At 46.8% G+C, this 22,826-nt stretch overlaps 1 protein-coding gene across 1 annotated transcript in view; it reads left to right on the top strand.

The window, feature by feature from the left end:
• Positions 1–22,563, top strand: part of ALG14 (ALG14 UDP-N-acetylglucosaminyltransferase subunit) — an 85,566-nt gene extending 63,003 nt beyond the window's left edge. The window contains exon 4 of the mRNA XM_056106591.1: positions 21,877–22,563. Coding sequence (XP_055962566.1) covers positions 21,877–22,107 — 231 coding nt within the window. The 3' untranslated portion in view covers positions 22,108–22,563. The remainder of the gene's footprint in view (positions 1–21,876) is intronic.
• Positions 22,564–22,826: the final 263 nt, after the last annotated feature.

Below are 22,826 nucleotides of genomic sequence, written 5' to 3'. Positions count from 1 at the left end.
CTGCTTATTAACTGTGTGGTCTCAGACACATTCATCCATCCATTCATTCATTTAACAAGTATTTATTATTTGATATATACCTTGTAGAAAGGTATCTTTGTAGAAAGCCAGTGAATAGCCCTCTGCCATCTCCTCCTTTAGTCCAAAAACGAACAATTTTATAGTCCATTGAGAAATAAGACTTAGAAATCAAATGATTAACAAATAATTTAATTATCTTTATAAATTCATAATAGCTCCACTGGAGGATTTTGTTTGTTTGTTTGTTTGTTTTTTGTAAACCATGGGTCTGCTACTATTCCATCCCTAACTCAGACCACAAGCCTGCCTCTGTGCTTCTGTACTCACACCCAAGCCAGGCTTCAGAGGCGAGCCATCGAGTGAAGACAGACCAGCTAAAAGAGGCAAGTGTGAAAGCCACCTGCATTGCCCAGCTGATCATCCTTACTCTGCTCTCTCCCCTCCTTCTCAGGCAGCCTGAGGAAATTCCCTAGGGAGGGCAGGGCTTGGAGAAGCCCTCCCCCCACCACTACCACCACCACCATCTGGATGTTCACATCCAGAATGAAATGGGGGAAATGGAATGGGGCAATCTCCTAACTCCAGGCATTTGATTTAACCAGTGATTGCCACTACACTAAGTTAAATAAATACTGCTAGCCTAATTCTTCACCTGTAAGGTGTGGATAGTCATGCCTACCTCTTAGGGTGGCTGTGGACACAAACATGAAGTGAAGCCAATTACCAAGAAAAAGAATACTTCTTAGCACATTTCCTTTGATAAGGGCCCACCTGAAGTAGCCTTGATTATTCAGTGGCCTGTTGATGTCTTTATTGCCCTTTCTCTTCTTTTTCTAATCCCAAATAAACAATACCCCACCCCCATCATCCCCTCATCACCCAGCCTTTGCTTTATCCTTTAAAAAGTGGGCATACTGACCCTAAAGCTTTTGATTTCAAGTAAGGCAGGGTTGAATTAACCCACAATAGCCAAGTCTTTTCTAATCCTGGTTTATGATATTACAGAACTCATCAATTTGAACAAAGAAAGCCTGTGGAATAATTAAGTCTGCTTTAGAATTACAAAACTGGTTGTTCCTGAAAGGCCACCAAAGTATAGTATGTGGCTACAAACAAGTATTCTTACATGAAAATATGCTTGATTCCCTGGGGTCTGAGAGATAGAACTGGGCAGGCATTTGCCTTGCTTATGACTGACCAATTCCATCCCCAGCATCTCATTTTGCCCTGGTCATTGTTAGGAGTGACCCCGAGCACAAAGCACACAAACCCTTCTGTCCCGTACTTAAAAGAGAAGCAATATGCTATGATTCATTACGTGTATGTTGTTAAATGAACTTAAACAGAACTCATGGAACTATTTACCATGAAGAACAATTCGAGCAAGCCTTGAATGATGAAGAAAGACGTTATAGTGAGTTTTAGGAAATACCTTTTTTTTTCTTACTTCACTTATTATAGTTTGGATCACATGTGTATGATTTGTGAACTCAGCAGTTTTGATGTACATAGTTAGCTTACTTTTAAACCACCAGAATGAGCAGAGGACAGTTAACCAGTGCCTTTCTATTGTCTGCCTGCCTCCTCATTCTGTCTCCCTCTCCCACACATACCCTTCCTTGGCATTCATTTCCTTAATCCATGACCAAGAGTTTTCCATCAGTTGATACCCTCCATTCTCTGGTCTTGTCACTCTATATACCACAGTGTTCTGCCTGTATTTTCCTCAGCATATTTTAGAGATTCTAGTCTAATTGATAGATCTTTGATCCTCTCTGAGTTAACTTTTGTATGTGGTATGAAATATGGATCATTTTTCTTTTTCTTTGCATGTGGCTATCCACTTGTCCAAGCATCATTTGTTAAAGAGGCTTTCCTTGCTCCACTTCACACACTCAGCTCCTTTGTTGTAGTTTCACTGTTTATAGATTTGAGGGTTTATCTCTGGAATCTTAAATTCAAATTTATTGGTCATTCTATCCATATTCCAGTACCATGTTGTTTTGATTACTATAATTCTATAGTATAATGCAATACCTTCTGACTTATTTTTTTTTCCAGAATGGATTTGGCTGTTTGGGGAGTTTTATGATTTCATGCAAATTTCGTTAGTGTTTAAGTCCTTTAAAAAATATCATAGAAATCGTAATGGGAATTACACTAAATCTGTTTAGTTCTTTGGACAGTGTGGTCATCCAATTAACATGGAGTATTTTTCTACTTCCTGATGTCCTCTTCTCTTTTAGAAAAGAGGTTTGAATTCAGGACATTTTGAAATTGAAGGGTGGTAGGAATCCTTTGAAGATACGAACGTGATCAGATTTGTCTTTGAGGAAAAGTACAGGATCGCAGGGCAGAAAGTGAAACCAGAGAGGCTGAAGCTAGGGAAACAGAAACACCCAGGACTGAGGGGTGGCATGCACCAGGCAGTGCTGGGAGCTGTGTGTGAGTGACAGAGGCAGGATCCACATGCAGGAGCCCAGAGCATGCTCTTACTCTCTCCTGGGTGCTCCAGCGCCGCCCTCTCTCAGAACATACCTGCCCACTTCACTCACGAACTTCCTAGTGATGTCCTGCAGAGGAGACCACCCAGACTGATGCACTGCTGGGAGTGACTAAGATGGCAACAAATTAACATGTCATTTAAATCAGATTTAAGAGTGGTGTTTCTTAAAATGTCTTGCTCCAGTTATCCCCCAGAATTTCCTGGAGCAAGACCCTCGTGCCAAACACTCCCACCCCATCCCCTGCGCCCCCAAAAGGTGGGGAGCCTGTTTTGTTATTTCAGGCACAGTTCTCCATTTTAGAACTTACCATGAGGCACCACAGGGCCAATATGTAGACAGCAGCAAAGCAGTGACTTTGAGGGCTGCTGGCACTCACCAGAAACACTGTCCAACTCAGGAAGTGTGACTTAATCCTGGATCAGGTCATCCCATGGTACTCTGCCTTCAGTATACCCACAGAGAGTAGCATGGGTACCCTCAGAGTACCACTGAGAGTACCATGCCCTCAGAGTACCCACTGCCTCCGGTTCCATCTTGCCCTCGGAGACCCTATCGGTAAACCACTTAGAGTTCATTACTTGGACTCTTAGTGAACAGCACAAAGTAGGGGTTTGTTACTCTGCTACCTCTCTCCCCTTCAGAGGACTTTGAAAAGAAACCCTGAGAACCTTCAACCTGGCCTGTTGGGGAGCCCAGGACAGGGTTGGGGGTGGGTGGGCATTGCCCTTGAGCAGAAGTGCCACCATAAATTCTAGAAGCTTCAGCCACAGAGATGCTACCAGTATCCTGCTCCCCGTCAGCTCTGATCTCATCTTTGGGTACCCCATCTTTGGATTTGGCTGATGGGGCAGCCCCATATGGAGAGACTAAGGAAGAGCTCCACAGTCAGTACATAATCGGGTCTTGCTGGGCAGACCGGCCAACACTTAACTTTTACAGGGGAAGAAACTGTGGCTTACCCAGGTGAACCCATTAGCCCAGAGTCACCCATCAGGAAATAAGGGAGCCAGGAGCAACTCTGCAGAGGGGAGGGGGCATCCTACTCATGGCATGCTTGTTTGAAATGCATGTTCCTCTGCCTGGAGAGCCCCTGAGATTCTAACATGGAAGCAGTCTGCATTTCTGACCAAAGTGCCTGCAGTGTGGAACCTGAGACCCCTGTCCAGGCTCGTTTCTCTGCTTGCTGGCATCTCCAGTTGACAAGTACCCCTGTCTTCCCTAAACACATAACCCACCTGGCAAAGTTTAAAGTCAATTTAGAAAAAAGAAAAAGGAAAACTAGTGCCAGAGTGATAGTACAGCAAGTAGGACGATTGCTTTGTATGGGGCCAACCTACGTTCGATCCCTGGTATTCCATATGGTCCCCCAGCACCACCAGGGGTGATTCCTGAATGCAAAGCCAGGAGTAAGCCCTGATCATCACCCAGTGTTGTCCAAAATCAAGCAAAACAAAACAATCCTGCCCCCATCCCTGGTTTAGACTTGGATCATTCAGCCCTGGCGGGTGGCTGGTGGGGCAGGTGCGCCATTGCTTGGCTTTTGATAAATGTGCAGTGGACGATGAAAAGAAAAGTGCTTCGGAATGGCACATGCAAGGCGGAGCTGTGTTTCTGGGAGAATCTTGACACTGGTTGAGGGTGAGGAGGCCCAGCATGGCTGCTGAGAGCATATAGCCATGAGACAACCACATCATGCGCATACATGTGTAGGATTCAGCCTTCCTGTGTCCTCCTGCGTCTACTCCCGTTGTCTGTCGTTGAGTTTCTGCATCGTCTATGTCCCTCCCCTGTACCCCCATCTCTCTCTATGCACTCTTTACACACACACACAATCCAAAGCTAACGAATAATGAACTTATGCATCCTTTTGACTCAAATAAGGAATTTTATAAAGTCAGGTAAACCTTGTGCCAGAGAGATGACTCAAAGACCTGGAGCACCTTCTGGTCCCTCTTTTCCCGGTGAGAGTAGCCCCCATCTCACTGGGTTGGTTTCTCCCCATCCCCCACCACCACACCAAGCCTGATTTTATGCTGAAAAAAAAAGGAAAAAAAACCCTGTAAATAAATAATCTCAGAAAAACTGCAGACTGACTTCCAGTTCAGTAAGATAGTTTTCAGACATATCGTGTGTGTGTGTGTGTGTGTGTGTATAATTTTTTTTCTTTTTGTGTCACACCCAGTGATGCTTAGGAGTTACTCCAGGCTTTGAACTCAGGAATAGGAATTACTCCTGGCGGTGCTCAGGGAATCATAGGGGATACTGGAAATGAAACCCAGGTCTGCCGCATGCAAGGCAAATGCCCTACCTGCTGTATTATCGCTCCAGCCCCCCCCCCTTTTTTTGATATCATATCTTTTTTAAATGAGGTGCTGGGGCAGTGACTAAGGACTGAGCACTGTGCTTTGCCTGAGGGTCCTTCGGGCACAGTAGCCCCACCCCACCCCCGCCCAGCACTGCTGGGAGTGACCTCCAAGCACTGAGCCAGGACATGTTCTCAAGCACCACTGGGTGTGCCCCCTCGAAAAATAGGGAAGGTGTGCTAAGAAAATATCATGTAAGAGAGGGCTTTGACAGAGGCCAGGAGTTATATAACTGCTTTGGATTTAAGCAAGTTCTTCCTGTTTGGAAAGGATACTCCCTTTTCTTTGAAAAGTATTCACTGTTTCCTTTATTTATCTGCTGAAAAGCTTTCCTGATTCATCTTATTTCTGTGTTATAGTCTGCCACTGATTTCCCTATTAAAGCCAGGAAACATAAATAACAATTGCTAACATTTTATCTTAAATGAAACTCTGTGTCCTGCCTGCTCCTTGCCTTCAGCCCAGCTGATTTCTGAATCTGTTTGACAGGAGCTGGATCATGAGCAGGAGCTCCCCAGACTTGCCTTCTCTCAGCCGGCTTCTGTGGGCTGGAGAAGGTTCAGGCTCTTGCATGTGGCTGCCTTTGGCACTACACAGGGTCGCTCTTTTTAGTTGCAAGGGAGGGAGAAGGAGTGGCCATATGCAGTGATGCTCAGGGGTTACTGATGGCTCTGTACCGAAGAATTACTCCTGGCGGTGCTCAGGGAGCCATTTGGGATGCCGGGGATCAAACTCAGGTTGGCCGTTATGCAAGGCCAGTGTCCTACACACTGTACTATCACTCTGGCACATATAGTTGTTGTAAACACTACTAGAAGTAATCCTTGAGCACCATTAGGTATTCCTCCAACCCCCCTCCCCTACACACACACACACACACACACACACACACACACACACACACACCCCCCACAGACTTGAGCTGGATTGGAGTCTCAGCAACACCAATCTTACCTCATTCAGTTCTCTGTGCCTTTGTTTCCTTGTCTGAAAAGTGAGGCTAAAAGCATCTACCTCAGAGGGAAGCTGTGAGGTTTAACCAACATAAATATGCAAAGTACCACACTCAGAATCTCTGCCTGTCTAGTGAGCGGTGGACAATAGAAGCCTGTGAATGTCCAGGCTTTTCCCTTCTTCCAGACTGATGGAAGGAACTGGGGCCAGAGGGACAGTACAGGGGGGAAGGCATTGATTTTCATGTGGCCACTTTGGCCACCACCCCAATTCAACCCGCAGCATCACATGTGGTCCCCTGAACATAGCCAGGGATAATTCATGAGCCCTGGAGCATCACCAGGTGTGGCCCCCAAATCAAAAACAAAACAAAAAAAGTGGAGGGAATTGCTTCTCTGAAGCCCACTAATCTGTGTTTCAGAAATAGCCACTTAGTGAGAAAGGGCTGGGTTTTAGGGGTTAAGTTAAAAGGAATGACACACTTCCAGTGGTTGCACTGAGGGGTTAAACCCAGTGGCAGGGGCACCCTTCATGGGTAGGAGGCTCTCAAGTTGATGCCCAGTGCAAAAAAAAAGGGGGGGGGGGGTTCAAAATGCCAAGTGGAGAAAAATAAGGCCACGAGGGAAGAAAATGGTCATCTTGGTCATTTGGTCCAGAGGACAAGAAAACTAAGATTCAGTTTCCTCCCAGAAAGTAGAAGCAGCCAGGAAGACTAAGGAAGCAATGTGGTTAGCCTCATGTAGTGCAGCTGTGGCATCACAGCCAGACCCCCAGAATTCCTTTTTTTTTTTTTTTTTTGCTTTTTGGGTCACACCTGGCAATGCATAGGGGTTCCTCCTGGCTCTGCGCTCAGGAATTACCCCTGGCGGTGTTCAGGGGACCATATGGGATGCTGGGAATCAAACCCGGGTCGGCCGCGTGCAAGGCAAACTCCCTACCCTCTGTGCTATTGCTCTAGCCCCCAGAATTCCGTTTTAGCTGTAGTTCTTATTTGTTTTGGGGTACCACACCTGGCTTATGCCCAGAGCTTATACCTGGCTCTGTGTTCAGGGGTCACTCCTGATGGGTCCCAAAGAAACCATATGTGGCGCCAGAGATTGAACCCAGGCCCACCTCATGCAAGGCAAGTGCCTTAACCCCCCCCCCCCCCCCCCCCCGTACTGCGTAGCTTCTGTGTTCTTTCTGTTGGTTTTTTGTTTGTTTGTTTGGGAACCATAACCAGCAGTGTTCAGGGCTTCCTCATTGGCTCTGCCCTCAGGAATCACTCCAGGAGAGGTTGGGGAACCATATGGGTACTGGGGATTGAACCAAGATTGGCTGCATGCAAGGCAGACCCTATCCACTGTACGGCCACTCCAGCCTACTGTTTCATTTTTTATGATAGAGCATCAAGGCAAGGACAGAGCTCCATTATAGCTCCATCTGACACTTACTGTCCAAGAAGCGGCTGCCTTATGTGCAGTTCCCACCATAGGGAGTCTCGGCCCATGGGAACTTACTGAGCTACACTGAATTGCAATGGTGCATCTCTGCATGGGGGCGAGGACTCTGGAGCATGTCTGGGGATCCGTGCAAGCTTTTTAGCTCTAAACCCTGCCACTGGGTCCATACATAACAAAGCCACGTGGTCACAAAAAGATTGAGAGATCTAGTTTCCCCCTGCAGGGCCAGAGAGCCCACTCCAGTTTGGACATGAGTGTAGGCAGGCCCAGGCACCAGGGAATCAGGTTTGTTGGATGTGTCGTGATCATGGATTTCCAAGGCCTTTGGGTCACTCAAGAGTCACTGAAACTTGGCAAAGCCTGTCCTCCCGGTATGAAGGCTCTTACTGTCATTTTTTAAAACATAAGTAAGTATTACTTAGAGAGGATCATTCCTGGCAGAAAATATGAGTGGAAGACAAAGACCAAACAGATGTTAGGGTTATGCATTTAAGTCTGAACAGCCGCTGATTCTGCCGTCATGCCAGACCTGCGGCACAGCAGGCAGCCCTGTGCCTTGCAGGGCTCTGAAGAGTCTGAAAAATACCCCAGCTGCCCTTTGGGATGAATTATAATAACAGCTAGCACTTCTGAATTTGTGCCTAGGCCAGCACTGTGCTTATTGCTTTATATACATCCTCTAATCTCCTTGGTGACACTATTAGGTAAATGCTGTCTTCTCTGGTATATTTTTTTCTGCTGGGACAACCACCCACCATTTACTACCATAACCCCAGAGAGCTTTGAGGAAAAGTTCTCATCCTGCCCTCTTTCTTGGTTTGCATTCCTCACCGCGTGGAGTCAGGCCCTGCACTACAGTTCCTTCTGAACTCTGCATAGTTAGAATCTGTCTCAGCTATCCCATCCCTCTGCGGTCCTCAGCCCCTTTCTTTGGCCCCCAGTAACTCCTCTTTTCTGCCTCATTTTTGAACTGATGTTGTTTTACCTGCTGTTTCTTTCTTGGCCTTAAATGCCATAGCACTTCTTCAGCTCTTCACTCCCAAGTCCTCCAGGGATTTTCTCCGCTCCCAGATCTTCTTTGGCCTCCCTATTTCCTGTTCCCTTACCCTGCTTTCCATTATATAGTCACATGTGTATTCTTTTGTTTTATAAAAAAAAGTTATTTTATTTTTATAAAGTTGTTCACAATAATTGATTAATTAATATTCTAACACCAATACCACCACCATTACACCTTTCCACCACCGTATTTCCAATTTTTCCACCCCAACCCCCAAAGCCTGTCCCCAAAGCAGGACCTATGTAATTTATTTTGTATTGCTTGTTATGAATATTTCACTAAAAAAGATCCAAAAAAGTTTTCTCAAAGGAAAGTGTGTGAAGATTGTTGTATTTTGCCCTGGAGACATTAAGCTCTTTTCTTGGTACATCAGTGGCATAGAGTATGAGATGTCAATTTTAAATACAGTGATACAGCTGTTGGGCTGGAGCGATAGCACAGCGGTAGGGCGTTTGCCTTACAAGCGGCCAACATGGCCGACCCGAGTTCGATTCCTCTGCCCCTCTCGGAGAGCCCGGCAAGCTACCGAGAGTATTCGATATGCCAGACACAGTAACAACAAAGTCTCCAATGGAGACGTTACTGGGCCTGCTCGAGATTAATTTAATTATTTTTTAATTGGGTGTTGATTTTGGGGTCCAGAGGCATCTCTGCAGTGTGTTGCTCTCACGTTTCTCTCTTCCGAGAGATTTATTTCTGAGTCTCTGGATCATGGCCATTCATGAACTAATATGGTGTCAGAGACAATTCAGGGGCATGGCTGCCAGGTTCCAGGAAGCACAGGTAGATGAGGGGAGATCGCCCACTCCTGACTGTTCAAGCTTGAAGATTTCAGTCACAAGTTCTGCACACCTGGGTTTTTCAGCAGATTCACTCTTGTATGGGCTCATCTGAAACTGGAAATTGACTATAAGTATGGCAGCAATTGAGTTCTGGAGGTTTTTGGCTGTCAGGGCTAGTTGGGGTCTGTGGGGGCAACCTGTACCCCTCAGGGTTGCCTCAGATGAAACAGCCTCACACATGTATTTTTGTTTTGTTTTCTGAGCCCATACCTGGCTGCTCAGAGCTTACTCCTGGCTTTGTGCTCAGGCGCTATTACTAGTGGTGCTGAGAGACCATATGTGGCCCTGGAATCCAACCAGGGCCAGCTACATGCAAGGCCCTGGCATTACCTGCTGCTCTCTCTCTCTCTCTCTCTCTAGTCCTCAGCTGTGTGTTTTGTTTTCCATCTAGTCACTAGAAAATAAACTGAGAGCAGGAACTTTATCTTCCTTCCTTCCTTCGTTTCAGTCATACAATGTTCCAGCACCTGTGCTTCACCAGGGTACATTTCCCACCACCAGTGCCCCAGTTGCCATCCTGCCATCCCACCCCCCCCCCCCATCCCCGCCTGTCTCTATGGCGCAGGCACTTTCCTTCTTTCTCACTCTCTGTCTTTCCTTGTAGGCATTATGGTTTTCAGTACAGGTACTAGAAGGTCATCATGTGTGTCTTTCTGCCTGCTTTCAGCACTCAGTTCTTTCCAGAGAGATCATTTCCAGTGTAATTGTCATAGTGGTCCCTTCTCTATCCTAGCTGCCCTCCACCGCATACACACTGTGCTGAGCTAGACAGGGAATCTTGTTCCCAGACATATCCCTAAATTTGATACATATTGAGAGCTGGAGCGATAGCACAGCGGGTAGGGCGTCTGCCTTTCACGCAGCCAACATGGCCGACCCGAGTTCGATTCCTCCGCCCCTCTCAGAGAGCCCGGCAAGCTACCGAGAGTATTCGATATGCCAGACACAGTAACAACAAAGTCTCCAATGGAGACGTTACTGGGCCCGCTCGAGCAAATCGATGATCAACAGGAGGGCCTCGAGCAATCTTTGCTCAATAAATATTTCTTGAGTGAGTGAATCTGTGGGTGAGCAAACTGAAATGGGCTAGCTGAGTAGACTGTCCCTGGCCCTGCCAGCCCAGTGTGGGCAGTTGCTCAGCCCCAGTGGTGAGCGCTTGTTATTCAACCTCTTAACGGGTTGTGTTGGTACAATGTGAGCAAGAATCTTCTCTCCAAGGGGCCAAGAACATAGCTCCATGAGCGGGTCCTTGCACATATAGATCCTGGCTTCAGTCCTGGCCATGCCTCTCCAAAATTGAAACAAAAACAACAATATTTGGGCCAATCCAAAGCAATCAGTATTGGGGGTATGGTGCCACCAGCAGGTCAATCTGTACCTGTGAGGCGAGTGCATCAGCAGCCTGATGGTGTCTTCAGACTTCCAGATACCCCAAAATTGCTGCTGTGCCTTTGGCCAGACCCCAAAAACTTGGGGCAAAGTTTACCAAGAAAATAAACGACCAAAAGTTAGGTATGCGGGAAACACACCCACACACCACCTCCAGCTCAGCTATATAATTGGAGGCATGGCCTCTCTGACTCCTGATTGAACTGTTTAACGGCCATGATCCCAGAGAGTCAGAAACAAATCTCGAAACCCAACGGCTTTTGGCAGAAATGCATCCGGTCCTTGCAATAGGTTACAGGTGCTGGGCGAACCAGGTGGGAATAAGTTTCGTGCCTTGGCCTGTTCCTCCTGGTGGCCTGGTGGCTGCCATCCTCCAGAGGCCACTGGACAGTCAGGTTTGGGCCCCCAGTGACAAGACATGCAGGGCCTCACAGGATGGGGGTGGAGCCAGTCCTGTCCTCCCCACCCCAATGAGACCACAAGTCATCGCCCACAAACGGCCTCTCTGGCTCCTGATCAAGCTGCTTAATGGCCATGATCCCAGAGACTCAGAAACAAATCTCAAAACCCAGCGGCTTTTGGCAGAAATGCGTCTGGACCATGCAGTAGGTTATTGTCCCCGGGCCACCCCAGGGAGGGAAAGGGTGTTGTCACTCTGCCTGCCCCCCTTTGGCAGCTGGGTGAATGTCATCCTCCAGAGGCCATTGGACAGTCAGGCTTGGGCCTTCAGTGACTTAACTTGTTGGGTCTCACGGGATGGGAGTGGAGCTGGTCTTGTCCTCCCCGTCCCAACGAGACCCCAAGTCATCACCCATGAATGACCTCTCTGGCTCCTGATCAAGCTGCTTAACAGCCATGATCCCAGAGACTCAGAAACAAATCTCAAAACCCAGCAGCTTTTGGCAGAAATGCCTCTGGTCCCTGAAGTAGGTTACCGGTGCTGGGCCAACCAGGTGGGAATAGGTTTTGTGCCTTGGCCTGTTCCCCCTTGGTGGCTCTGTGGCCACCATCCTCCAGAGGCAATTGGACAGTCAGGCTTGGGCCCACAGTGACGAGACATGTTGGGCCTCATGGGATGGGGGTGGAGCCAGTCCTGTCCTCCCCACCCCAACAAGACCCCAAGTCATCGCCCACGAATAACCTCTCTGGCTCCTGCTCAAGCTGTTTAAGGGCCATGATCCGAGAGACTCAGAAACAAATCTCGAAACCCAGCAGCTTTTGGCAGAAATGCGTCTGGACCATGCAGTAGGTTACTTGTCCCCAGGCCACCCCAGGGGGGAAAGGGTGTTGTCCCTCCGCCTGCTTCCCCCTGGCAGCTCAGTGGCCGTCATCCTCCAGAGGCCATTGGACAGTCAAGTTTGGGCCCGCAGTGACAAGACATGTTGGGCCTCACAGAATGGAGGTAGAGCCGGTTCTGTCCTCCCCACCCCAACGAGACCCCAAGTCATCGCCCACGAACGGCCTTTCTGGCTCCTGATCAAGCTGCTTAACAACCATGATCCCAGAGACTCAGGAACAAATCTCAGAACCAGCAGTTTTGGCAAGTGTTAAAATTTCGGAATTTCAAAATCACGCAGCCACTACTGCAGCTACACGACATCATATGTTATTCATAACCAGCAATAGAACACAAATTGTCTATCGTTGCCTTTTCAGCAGATCTGAGTGTTGGGGTAAAATCTCAAATAATAATGGTGGGTCTGGTGTCAAAATATTGAATGTGATCAAAGTAGAGAGAGAGTAATGTGGAAATCATCTGCCCCACAGATAGGGGGAGGGTGTGGGATGGGGGTATATTGGGGTTGTTGGGGGTGGAGAATGGGCATTGGTGAAGGTATGGGTGTTTCATTGTATGAGCGAGACTTAGACCCGAAAACTTTGTAACTGCTCTCACGGTGATTCAGTAAATAAAATTACTTTAAAAAATGAAAGCAATCAGTGTTGTTGGGGTTCTTTATAGGGAACTCATTTGTAGGGCAGGATCCTATGTGCCCTACCTACTTTTACTGTTCCTGACAGTTCTACGTTTGATGACTTTATGATCTGTTTTTTTTTTCTTAGTTGTCACTAAGGGAAATGCAAGCAGTTGATATTGGAGATGCCAGCAATAAATTCTGGATCCTTATGGGTGCATACATTTACATTTGAAAAAAAATGTATAACTTTCCTCTTGGCTACAGTAGAAAGTACAATGGAAGCCGCACCTGTGTGAGAGGCAGGGAGCGACTTGGTGGGCATCTGGGTGCAAGGGGGCGGGTACCCAGGCTGACCAGGTGAAAGTAAATGACAAATCACCATCTGCTGGGTGAGGTGGCAGCAGCTCGGGAAATCCCGTGTGCCTTAAAAAAGAGAATTGTCAGAGGCCTCAGGGCTGGGAAGTAGTTGGTGATTCCAGGCTTCAGGATTTCTGTTTCTCATTGGTGTTGATGTTGAGATGTTTCCTTGTTCCTGCTCGGATGGTTGGATTTGCAGTGTCCGATAATGTGAGCCAGGCGGCTACGTCATCCCATCTGCTCCGCATCCTTTCCCTTCCTGCTGCCCAGCATCGCCGACAGTCAGCCTGCCTTTCCTTCCGCTGCTCCACCGCTGACCCGGGCCTTGCAGACCCCCTGCCCTCCACCACACACTCCTCCTCACTCCTTCAGTTGCTCTCAGATGCTTTTGGTTTTCACTCACTCTTGCCCTCCCCACCTCTTGGAACCCCCACCTGGAGCTCTGTGCTGCACCTCCCGGTTCATATTTCACTCCATGGGCTTCCTGGGCTGGGCCTGCAGGGCTGATGGAGTCTCGTCCATCCCTCTCTGACTCTGCTTTTGCTGCTCTCCCAGTCATTGTTCTTCCCAAAGGGCAAGGCTCTTGGGAACAAACCACAGAAATCCCTGCTGGCGGATTGAACAGAAAGAATTGAGTGACTCTTGGGAACTTTCAGAACGCCTGCAAAGTTAATAGTCTAGAGAGGCAGCGTGGTTACCCAGTAGCTGAAGCCCTGGCCAGAATTTCCTGGTGGCAGAAATAATGGGGGGATTGGGAGTCACGGGTACTCCCCCAAGTGCTGGAGCCATCCTGCACTGGTACCCCGTCACTGACACCTTTGACACTAAGGCAGATTCTCTCCTGCCTGTTGCTCGTACTAACTCCCGGGCGGATCTCGGGAGAGACATCAGCCAAGTGCGACCATCTAACAGCGGCTAAGGGATTTCTCCTTGTGCCGTGAGTGATGGACTCTGCCTGCTGCCACAGCCCACAGGGGTGGGAATCCACCAGCAGATCTGTGAAGGAACCAAAACCAAAACAAAAGACCCTATGGCCTGTCTCCTTCTTGTGGCAGTTGTGCTATTAAACTCTATAATGTTATTAGCCCAAGAAGCTTTTTCTCTTTTTTCTCGAGCCTTTTTGTTTTTTTTGGGGGGAGGGGGTTGGGTCGGCCTCATGCAAGGCATACATCCTACCTGCTGTGCTATGGCTCCAGCCCCCCAAAAAAGCTTTTTCTTCTTACATCTCACTCAGTAAGAATTATGGAACATATTTCAATGCTGAATTAAAACTTTGGGCATGGAGCTGGAGCGATAGCTCAGCGAGTAGGGCGTTTGCCTTGCACGCGGCCGACCCGGGTTTGATTCCCAGCATCCCATATGGTCCCCTGAGCACAGCCAGGAGTAATTCCTGAGTGCAGAGCCAGGAGTAACCCCTGTGTTTTGCCGGGTGTGACCTGGAAAAGCAAAAATAAATAAAATAAAACCTTGGGCATCCCAGATTTATGTACCAACATGTTCAGAACTCGGGGACAGAGCCGTAGTGCATCAGGCAGGGCACCTGCCGTGTATGCAGCCGACCTAGGTTTGATCTCCTTCTTTCCATACAGTCCTCCAAGCACCGCCAGGAGTGGTCTCTGAGTGCAGAGCCAGGAATAAACCCCGGTCACTGCTGGGTGTGGCCCAAATATTTTTAAAATTTTAACAGTGAAGTTGATGAACTGTGAGATTGATTGCCATAGGATTAAGTAGTCATTGGGATCCTGAAATTTACAAAATATTAAAGCAAAAACATCTTGCCAGTGCCACCTGCTAGCTCAGCTCGGTCACTTTGAAAACAATTACTGAATTTGTGTTACCCCCATATCCAGCTAAAAGAGACAGATATCTATCTCCAGCAGCACTGCTAGGTGTTACTATGTGAATAAATTTATAACCTAAAAATCATAACACAAAATAAAATTAAAGTTTATAGAGTTGATATGTAAACATACACAAACAAGTATGTGTTTACATAAGCATTCTATTTTATTATTTGGAGGATGATTGGGCCACACCCAGCTGTGTTCAGAGCTTATTTCTGGCTCTGTTTTCAGAGGTCATTCCTGATGGAGCTCAGGGAACAAGAATCAAAAGAGGGTTAGATGCATGCTAGGTGGGTGCTTTACCCCCTGTACTAGCTCTCTGGCCACATGTACATATTTTATAGTGAAATAAATATGTGTATGTAAAAACATTGGAAAAGAATTTACATAAAGACAAAATGTTAACATAGTGGGATGAGAAGGACACTGAGGCCAGGGGCGTAGCTTAATTGATGAAGCACATTCCTGGACCGTGTACAGTCCTGGGTCCAGGCCCTGGGCTTGCTTCCTGTATTCCGTATATTCTCCTAAATGCTGGCTGTAACTATGATCTTGTTTTGCCAGGCCCCTCAGTATCAGAAGCTGTGCCCTCCCCACAAGAATTTAAAAATAGATTTGCTCCCTAGTTTAATTCTCTGTTGTTTTTGCATTGAGCTGGAAACAATTACCCGCTTTGAGAGAATCAATAATTTACAAAGAAAATTCACAGATGGCACTTCCTGTGGTATAACACCTTTGTTTGAGTTGGGGGGGGGCCACACCTTGTTTTGATTTGGGACTGCTCCCGGCTCATTGATTAAAGGTCACTCCCAGCGTTGCTCAGAGGACCATGCAGTGCCCGAATGGAACCGACATCTGGCATGCAAGGCATGTGCTCAGCCTCTGGGCTCTTTCTGACCTACCTCCCCTTCATCATTTTAAGCTTTTGTCGTGTTATCAGAAAGTAGTTTTTCAAGACTCTGAATTCTTACTTTCTCATCCTTTTCTAATCAGTTCCCCTGCCCCCCACCAGTTTATTCCCAGTGGAATAAAATGTTTGCTATAGATCATTCCTTCTATTCTGGAAACGTTTTCACCAGTCTTGTCTTCCATTCACCCACCCACACCTGCAGGTCCCCATCCCCTAGCTTCTTCTCTGCCCCCTCTTTTGCCTCAGACAGTACTAAAATAGTCATCTCAGAGGTTCCCATGAGTCCTCCCATAACCAAATCTGATGTTCTCTCATGCTGTGTCATTTGTAGCTTTGTTGGTTCTAAGAAATATTATTTCATCACTTTGATTTACTTAGGGTAAGGGCTAAGTCAGGAAACCTTGTGGTTTTCTTTTCTGACATAGGAGGACATTCACACACAGGGGTATCTCAAAAGTGGTAAAGAAGGGCCAGGATAATAGCACAGCAGGTAGGGCTTGTGCCTTGCTTGCAGCCGACTGGGTTTGATTCCCAGCACCCAATATGGCCGGGGGTTACCCAAGCACAGAGCCAGGAGTAAGCCCTGAGCTCTGCAGGGTGTACCCCAGCTACCCCTCCCTCTCCCACCACGCACACACACACACACACACACACACACACACACACACACACAGAGTGATAAAAATAAATGAGAAGGTGCTTTCATTACCTGATTTTTCTTTCTATTCAGCCTTACAACCAAGCTTTTCTTCCTCTTCCTGTGCCTCCTGTTTCTATCTCCCCCAAGACCTGTTGGCTTCCTAATCTCCCCCAGTTACCTCTCTCAAGAGGGTAAACACTGTCCCATGAGGGGAGGAGACTGATTCTGACAGACCTGTGGCCTGCCTGAGCCAGTTGAGCACCGCCAGTGGGCTGCAGTTATGCAGCTGCATTCATGGCCCTCATGGTCCAATAAACGGTCCCCAAAGTGATTTCTCGGCTCTTGGTGAACTTTCCAGCCTCCACTCTCTCCCCCACCCCCCACACCAGACACTTCCCAAAAACCTCAAGTTGGAGTCGGCGTCTCTGTGCAGGCTGTGGGCCGACCCCATCTGGCCTTCAAGCTCATCCTCAGTGCTCTGTCTCTTAGATGTATCTCAGCTGACTGGTCTCTGGCCTGCAGACTGACCTCAGACTCCAGAGGGGATGACTCTGTTCTGCAGACTTGGTCCCTGCTAGCCTAAGAGTTTCCAACGACCCGAGTTTCTGTACGTCTGCCCCTCATGGTGATGCTCTGTTTCAGCCAACAGGACTTTTGACCTAGGCTGACCCAAATCTCCAGAACAAACACCCTCTTGTAACTGTTTATGGTCCTTGATTTGACTCATCCACCCTGTTGACCTCATCTTTACATTAGCACTGACCCTGTCCTGTTTTCTAGACCCTTCTGTTATCTTTAGAACATCTCCTGGATTTCTTTCTTACCCCAAAGTTTTTTAGTTGACTTGTTCATTCACCCAGCACGTGCATGCGGGGAACCCCTACCAAGTGGCTCTGCAGATGGCCAGAGGCTAGACAGGGAGTGAGACCAAATAAAGGAATGTGCCTGTTAGGATGCCTTTTACTGCTAGTGACACAAGTCCTGATTCAGATGGCTTAGAGGAAATGGAACTGTTCCCTCTCGGGGTAGGTCTGGTTTCCTGCAAGCGCAGCTGGGTCGACGGGTCTTCATTGCTGTCCCTGGGACTTGGCCTGTCTTCCTCTCTCAGCTCGCCTCTCTTCTGCATTGTGCAGGCTTCCTTCTCAGCCTCTCGCGTGGAGACAGGAAAGATGCTAACAGTAGCGAGGTCTGCACCTGCTAGGTTCCAGGGCAGCAGAGGAGGGGCCGCTGTGGGCAGTCCCTACAAATACGGGGCTGTGTCTTGTGATCTCTTGCTTCCTTAAATGAGTGACTTTTTCCAGGGGACTTTAATGCTCCAGTCAGCTGTCCTCTATAGCAGGGTACCCAGTCAGCTCTTAAGCAGTTTGGCTGAGAGTAGGGGCTACAGCAGTTCTCCTGGGGTAGGGGAGGCGATATGGGAATCAGTGGATTGGTGGTGGCAAAAATACTGACCCTAAAAGCCTCGGTTCCAGCCACCAAGACACCTTGCCTGTTTTTGAGGGCTTAGTTCTGACAAAGGGAACATTTCATCCCACATACAATAGACAAAGGCCCCGCATCCTCACCTCCTCACCCTTTCCTTCCTTCCTCCTCTTAGCAAAATGGAGTGAGTGCCTGTTTTGTTCAGGTGCTCTTTGTATAGTTTGTGCTAGAAACTGAGTCTGTCAACAGGGAATTTGTAAAGAAGTGAGGCAGAGAGACACTTCTCTGCATGCATTTATGAGGAATTCATATTTTTTTAGAAATAGTATACTACAGTATCTTTTAAATAAAATTCAAAAGACAACTCCAGCCATTATATTGTATTACATCTTCCTAACCAGGATATTTCAACAAATGCTGTTCTGTTCGATGCTTGGAATAATTCTCTCTGGTATATTAAACAGTGGAAATTCCATTATCCACAACTCAATTGGGGGGGGGGGGGTGAGGGGGGCAGGGAGGGTGCTGTAAAACTTAGGGTTAAAACCAGTGCCTAATTAAAAATAGTTTTTATTGGCCAGAGAGATGATACAAGAATAACGGTGCTGGCTTTGCAAACAGACAACCCTGGCTCTATCCCTAGCACCACATATAATTCCCTGAACCCTCTCTCTGCCTCACCCCAACCCCCACCCCAGACATGCTTCCCCCCCCCCCCCCCCCCAAACTCCATTGCCACCAGCCCTGCCAGGATCTCTGATCTCTGAGTGCAGAGTCAGGAATAAGCCCTGAGCTCCAGGTATGAAGGAAGGAAAGGAGGGAGCGGGAGGGTGGGGCCTAAGTTGCAGCTTTAGAAATTGTTTTTTGTTTTAGGGTTGCCACAGCTCAAGTACTCCAGCTCTGTGCTTTGGTAGTGCTTCGGGGACCATATGGGATGCCAGAGATCGAACTTGGATCTGCCACATGAAAAGCAGTCGCCCTTTCTACTTACTCTGGTATAGCAACTGGAATTTTTAGGAAGTTTGTTTAAAAAAACAATGGCTTCCACCCGAAGCAGGCGACTCTCTCTTGCCAGAATTCTGAGTGGGTTCCAGGTGGTCACCGTCCAGGCTAGGCAGGGCTTGATTCATATGGCCTTCAAGTGTTTACAGCCCTGACCGTGCCCTGCAGCTCCAGGGACAGGCCTGCCTGACAAGGAGAGTCCCAGAAATGCTGGCAGGGTTAGATGGCATATCTGGGAACCCTTTCAACTCTGAGGTTCTCTGATGTCTGATAAGTTTTGTAGTACTTGTGCAGAAAAGATCATGTGCCATTGTTGCTCATGGCCTGCTTACACAACCACACATTTGTATTGTGATTTGTGAAGTTAAAAACTTCTATTGGGGGGCCAAAGAGATAGTACAGAGGGTCGAGCCTTGCAAGCAGCTGACCAGGTTTAATCCCTGTCACCACTTATGGTCTCCAGTGCCCACCAGTAGTGACCCCTGAGCACAGAGCCAGGTGTTGCCCAAATCTGTCACTGTCACTGACCTCCCGTTGTTCATCGATTTGCTCGAGCAGGCCCAGTAGCATCGTGAGACTTGTTACTGTATTTGGCATATCGAACATGTCCTGGGTAGCTTGCCAGGCTTTGCCCTGCGGGCAAGATACTCTCAGTAGCTTGCCGGGCTCTCCAAGAGGGTTGGAGGAATGAAACTCAGGCCGGCCGTGTCAGCCGTGTGCATGGCAAACGCCCTACCTGCTGTGCTATCGCTCCAGCCCTGTGGCCCAAATACAAACCAAAAATAAAAATTGTTTTATTAGAGGCACTGGGAGATAGTAAAGCAGTTAGTCTTTCTGCACCGACCCACCCAGGTTGGTTCCTGGCACAGATGGTCCCCAGGTGCATCCCTGGAGGCCCCCAGAACCATGGGGGTGGAGCAGGTATCCCCAGAGTACTGGGTCAGTAGCTACTCTTCCTGGGCCTGGTTGGCTGAGAGTCATTGGGAGCCCCCTCCCCCAAAAATGTTTTATTAGGTTTTAATAATTTTGTGAGCATGCCCATATGATTTATATGTTGTACAAAAATGCTTTTCTTCTCTAAAAATAATAAATTCTCTTACCAACAGTCGTCATGGGTTTCCTTGGGATTCTTAAAAATTATATCAAAATTCTTGTTTTTGATCTATGAATTGAATTTTTATATTTGTTAGATTCCCCAGATAAATTATTTTCTGTTTTGAGTTGACATATAATTAGCATGTAGCATTGCATAACTTTGGGGTGCGCCAAGTGGTGCTTTGATACACATTTATGCAGTATGATTACTATAATGGCATTAGTAATGCTTTTTTATGTCATTTAATTATCAGTTCTTTTTGTTTTCAGACATGAAGGTCTAGTCTCTTAGCAACAGCTGAAGTTTATAATACAGTATTGTTGGTTTTAATTGCTCTGCTGTGCATCAGCTCTCTGGTACTTAATAACTACTAGTTACCAGTGTGTGCCCTTAAGCAGCTTTTCGCTAATTTTCCCGCTCCAGCTAACTCAATTGTGTTTAACCAGTGACTTTCTATAAAAACTAGCACCATTTGAAAGCACTAAAACTCTGGAGTGGGCCAGAGAGATAGCTGGAGAGACACAAGCGCATGTTTTTGGTTTTTTTTTTTATTTTTATAAGTTAGTTCACAGCATTTCATTATATTTAATATTCAAACACCAATCCCACCACCAAATTCGAGATGTTTCCATCCTGTGCCCCAATTCCTGTCCCAAAACAGAAACGAAAGAATATATTTTGTACGGTCTGTTATGAAGAATTGCTGAACATGCTTACAAAAAAGTGTTCATATAGGAAACAGTGTGAAGATTGTTCTATTTTGGCAGGAGCCATTAAGACATTCTATAGGATATCACTAACATGTTGTTAAAGTTTGGGTGATGTGAGCTTTGGTATATATATCTGAAAATATATATAGATGTATATATGCATATATATATTTCCCTCTATGATTTGTTGCCTACTGTCTGAACCCCATCAAATATGGTGTGGAAATTATGGGGAATGGGTAGGGAGTGTCTTATGAGTTCAGGAATATGATCACTCATATGCGAAGCTCGGCCCGAGCGTATGGGGAGCAGCCTGGAGTGTGGCAGTCGTTGGGTTGTGGAGGTCGGCTGCCAGGGCTGGGTCCCTTGGGGCAGAGAGGGCTCTCATCTGGGGTGCCCCGAGTGAAAACAGCTTGGCAGAGTCTGGTGGCATGGCTATGGGGGTCTCATGTTATATTCCCTTCTGGGAGAAGCAGCCAGCAAGCACATGTTTTGCACACAGAAGAATCAGATTTGATCCCCAGTACCATGTGGTTTCCCCCCATCCCACCCCCAGTACTGCTGTTTGTGGCTCAAGAACAAACACAACTCTCTGGATTACAAGTATCGATTAAATTATCTTTATGTCCACGAGTAACCATTATTAATAGTATTTAAACCAAAACATAAATAAATTCTAAAAATAAATAGATCATCTTTAGGTAAAATAGCATTCATTTTGTATCCTTCTCAAACATTCCATTTGTTGGATTGAACTCCTGAAGAATTCTATAGCACACAAAAACAGATGACATCAGTGATTTGGGGTTGTTTTATACCCATGGACCAACAGCAGTCTGGTGGCCAGTGGCTGAAAAATCATGCACAAATTTGCATAATTTTTCATTTAAAGACATTTTTCATGCATTTTACAAGCCATTGCTCTATTTTGGAAAACTTTTTTTCAACAAGAGTAATCCATGAGAAACCGCATTAAAGCTTTTTCTGTGTTGGTGGACATTCCCGATCTACAGAGAGCAGTGCAAGGAGGGGGCCATGCACCCCACATTCTACCAGCCCCCTCCTGTGCCCCAGGGGCAGGGATGGGGAAGCGGTACCGCCAGCCTGGCCTGGGCCCAAGTGCACAGGTGTTTCATATACTAGGTCTTCACCAAGAACATTTCAGGAATTGGAATTTTCAAAAAAATTCATCAGGGTGCCTACCTTGTATGCAGCCAGGCTGGGTTCAGTTCCCAGCATCCCATATGGTCCCCTAAGCCTGCCAGTACTGATCCCTGAGTACCTCCAGGAGTGGCAAAAAAAAAAAGTCCTCTCCCAGATTTTGACTGTCATTTAAAATGCCTCAACTAGATGAGTATTAAGTGTTTCCATTTGACCTTTGACGGTTTCCTTCTTTTTCAGGTGTTGTGTAACGGACCAGGAACATGCGTTCCTATCTGCATATCTGCTCTTCTCCTGGGGATCCTAGGAATAAAGAAAGTCATCATTGTCTACGTTGAGAGCATTTGCCGAGTTGAAAATTTATCCCTGTCCGGAAAGATTCTATTTCACCTCTCAGATTACTTCATTGTTCAGTGGCCAACTCTTAAGGAGAAATATCCCAAATCTGTGTACCTTGGGCGAATTGTCTGACAAATGATAACTCCTCTAAAATTTTGCCATCAACAGTGTTTATTATTGGTGAGGGTATTTATTAGAAAATTTGGGGTGATCAGAAGAGAAAAATGTGTAAGGTTGGACAGATCCCACAGTGGATAGGGCACTTGCTTTGCATGCTGCCTGCCGGGACCCAGACCCCGTCACCGGATATGGTGAACCCCACCACAAGTGATCCTTGAGCATCACCAGGCCCCCAAAAAGAACAAAAGAAGTTTTAAAAATGTAAATATACATAAAAGAGAAGTGAAAAAGTACAAGACTGTTCTTTTTAAAAAAAAAAAAAACAGACACTAATTAAGCCATGAAGCATATATGCTTCTATTCATCTCATTCCTTTTCTACCTGAAGAATCTATCACAATTCATTAAGGCCTTCTGGTGTTTCAGTAATGTTTGTCTGGAACTAAATAGAGAATTTGCATGATTAGTAACATTTCCTGTTCCATAGCTTTTCTTTTTTTTTTTTCTTTTTTTTTTCTCCTCTTTTTTTTTTCTCCCCTCTTTTTTTTTCTAAGCAGTGCTCTGCATTGTAATAAGGAAAGGGGAGGGGGGGAAGAAGGGTATTTCTGCATTTTTGTTCAGATCCAACAGGCTTTATTTCCTGTGTGGAGGCAGTGAGATCTCGAGGGAGTCCCTGCAGCAGAGGAAGCAGTTCTCTTAAACTGGCTGCACGGCTGTTTGTGCTCCACGGGC

Source organism: Sorex fumeus, unplaced genomic scaffold, assembly GCF_029834395.1.
Source record: "Sorex fumeus unplaced genomic scaffold, SorFum_2.1 ptg000131l, whole genome shotgun sequence".
Classification (NCBI taxonomy): domain Eukaryota; kingdom Metazoa; phylum Chordata; class Mammalia; order Eulipotyphla; family Soricidae; genus Sorex; species Sorex fumeus.
This window is presented reverse-complemented; position numbering and strand designations above follow the sequence as displayed.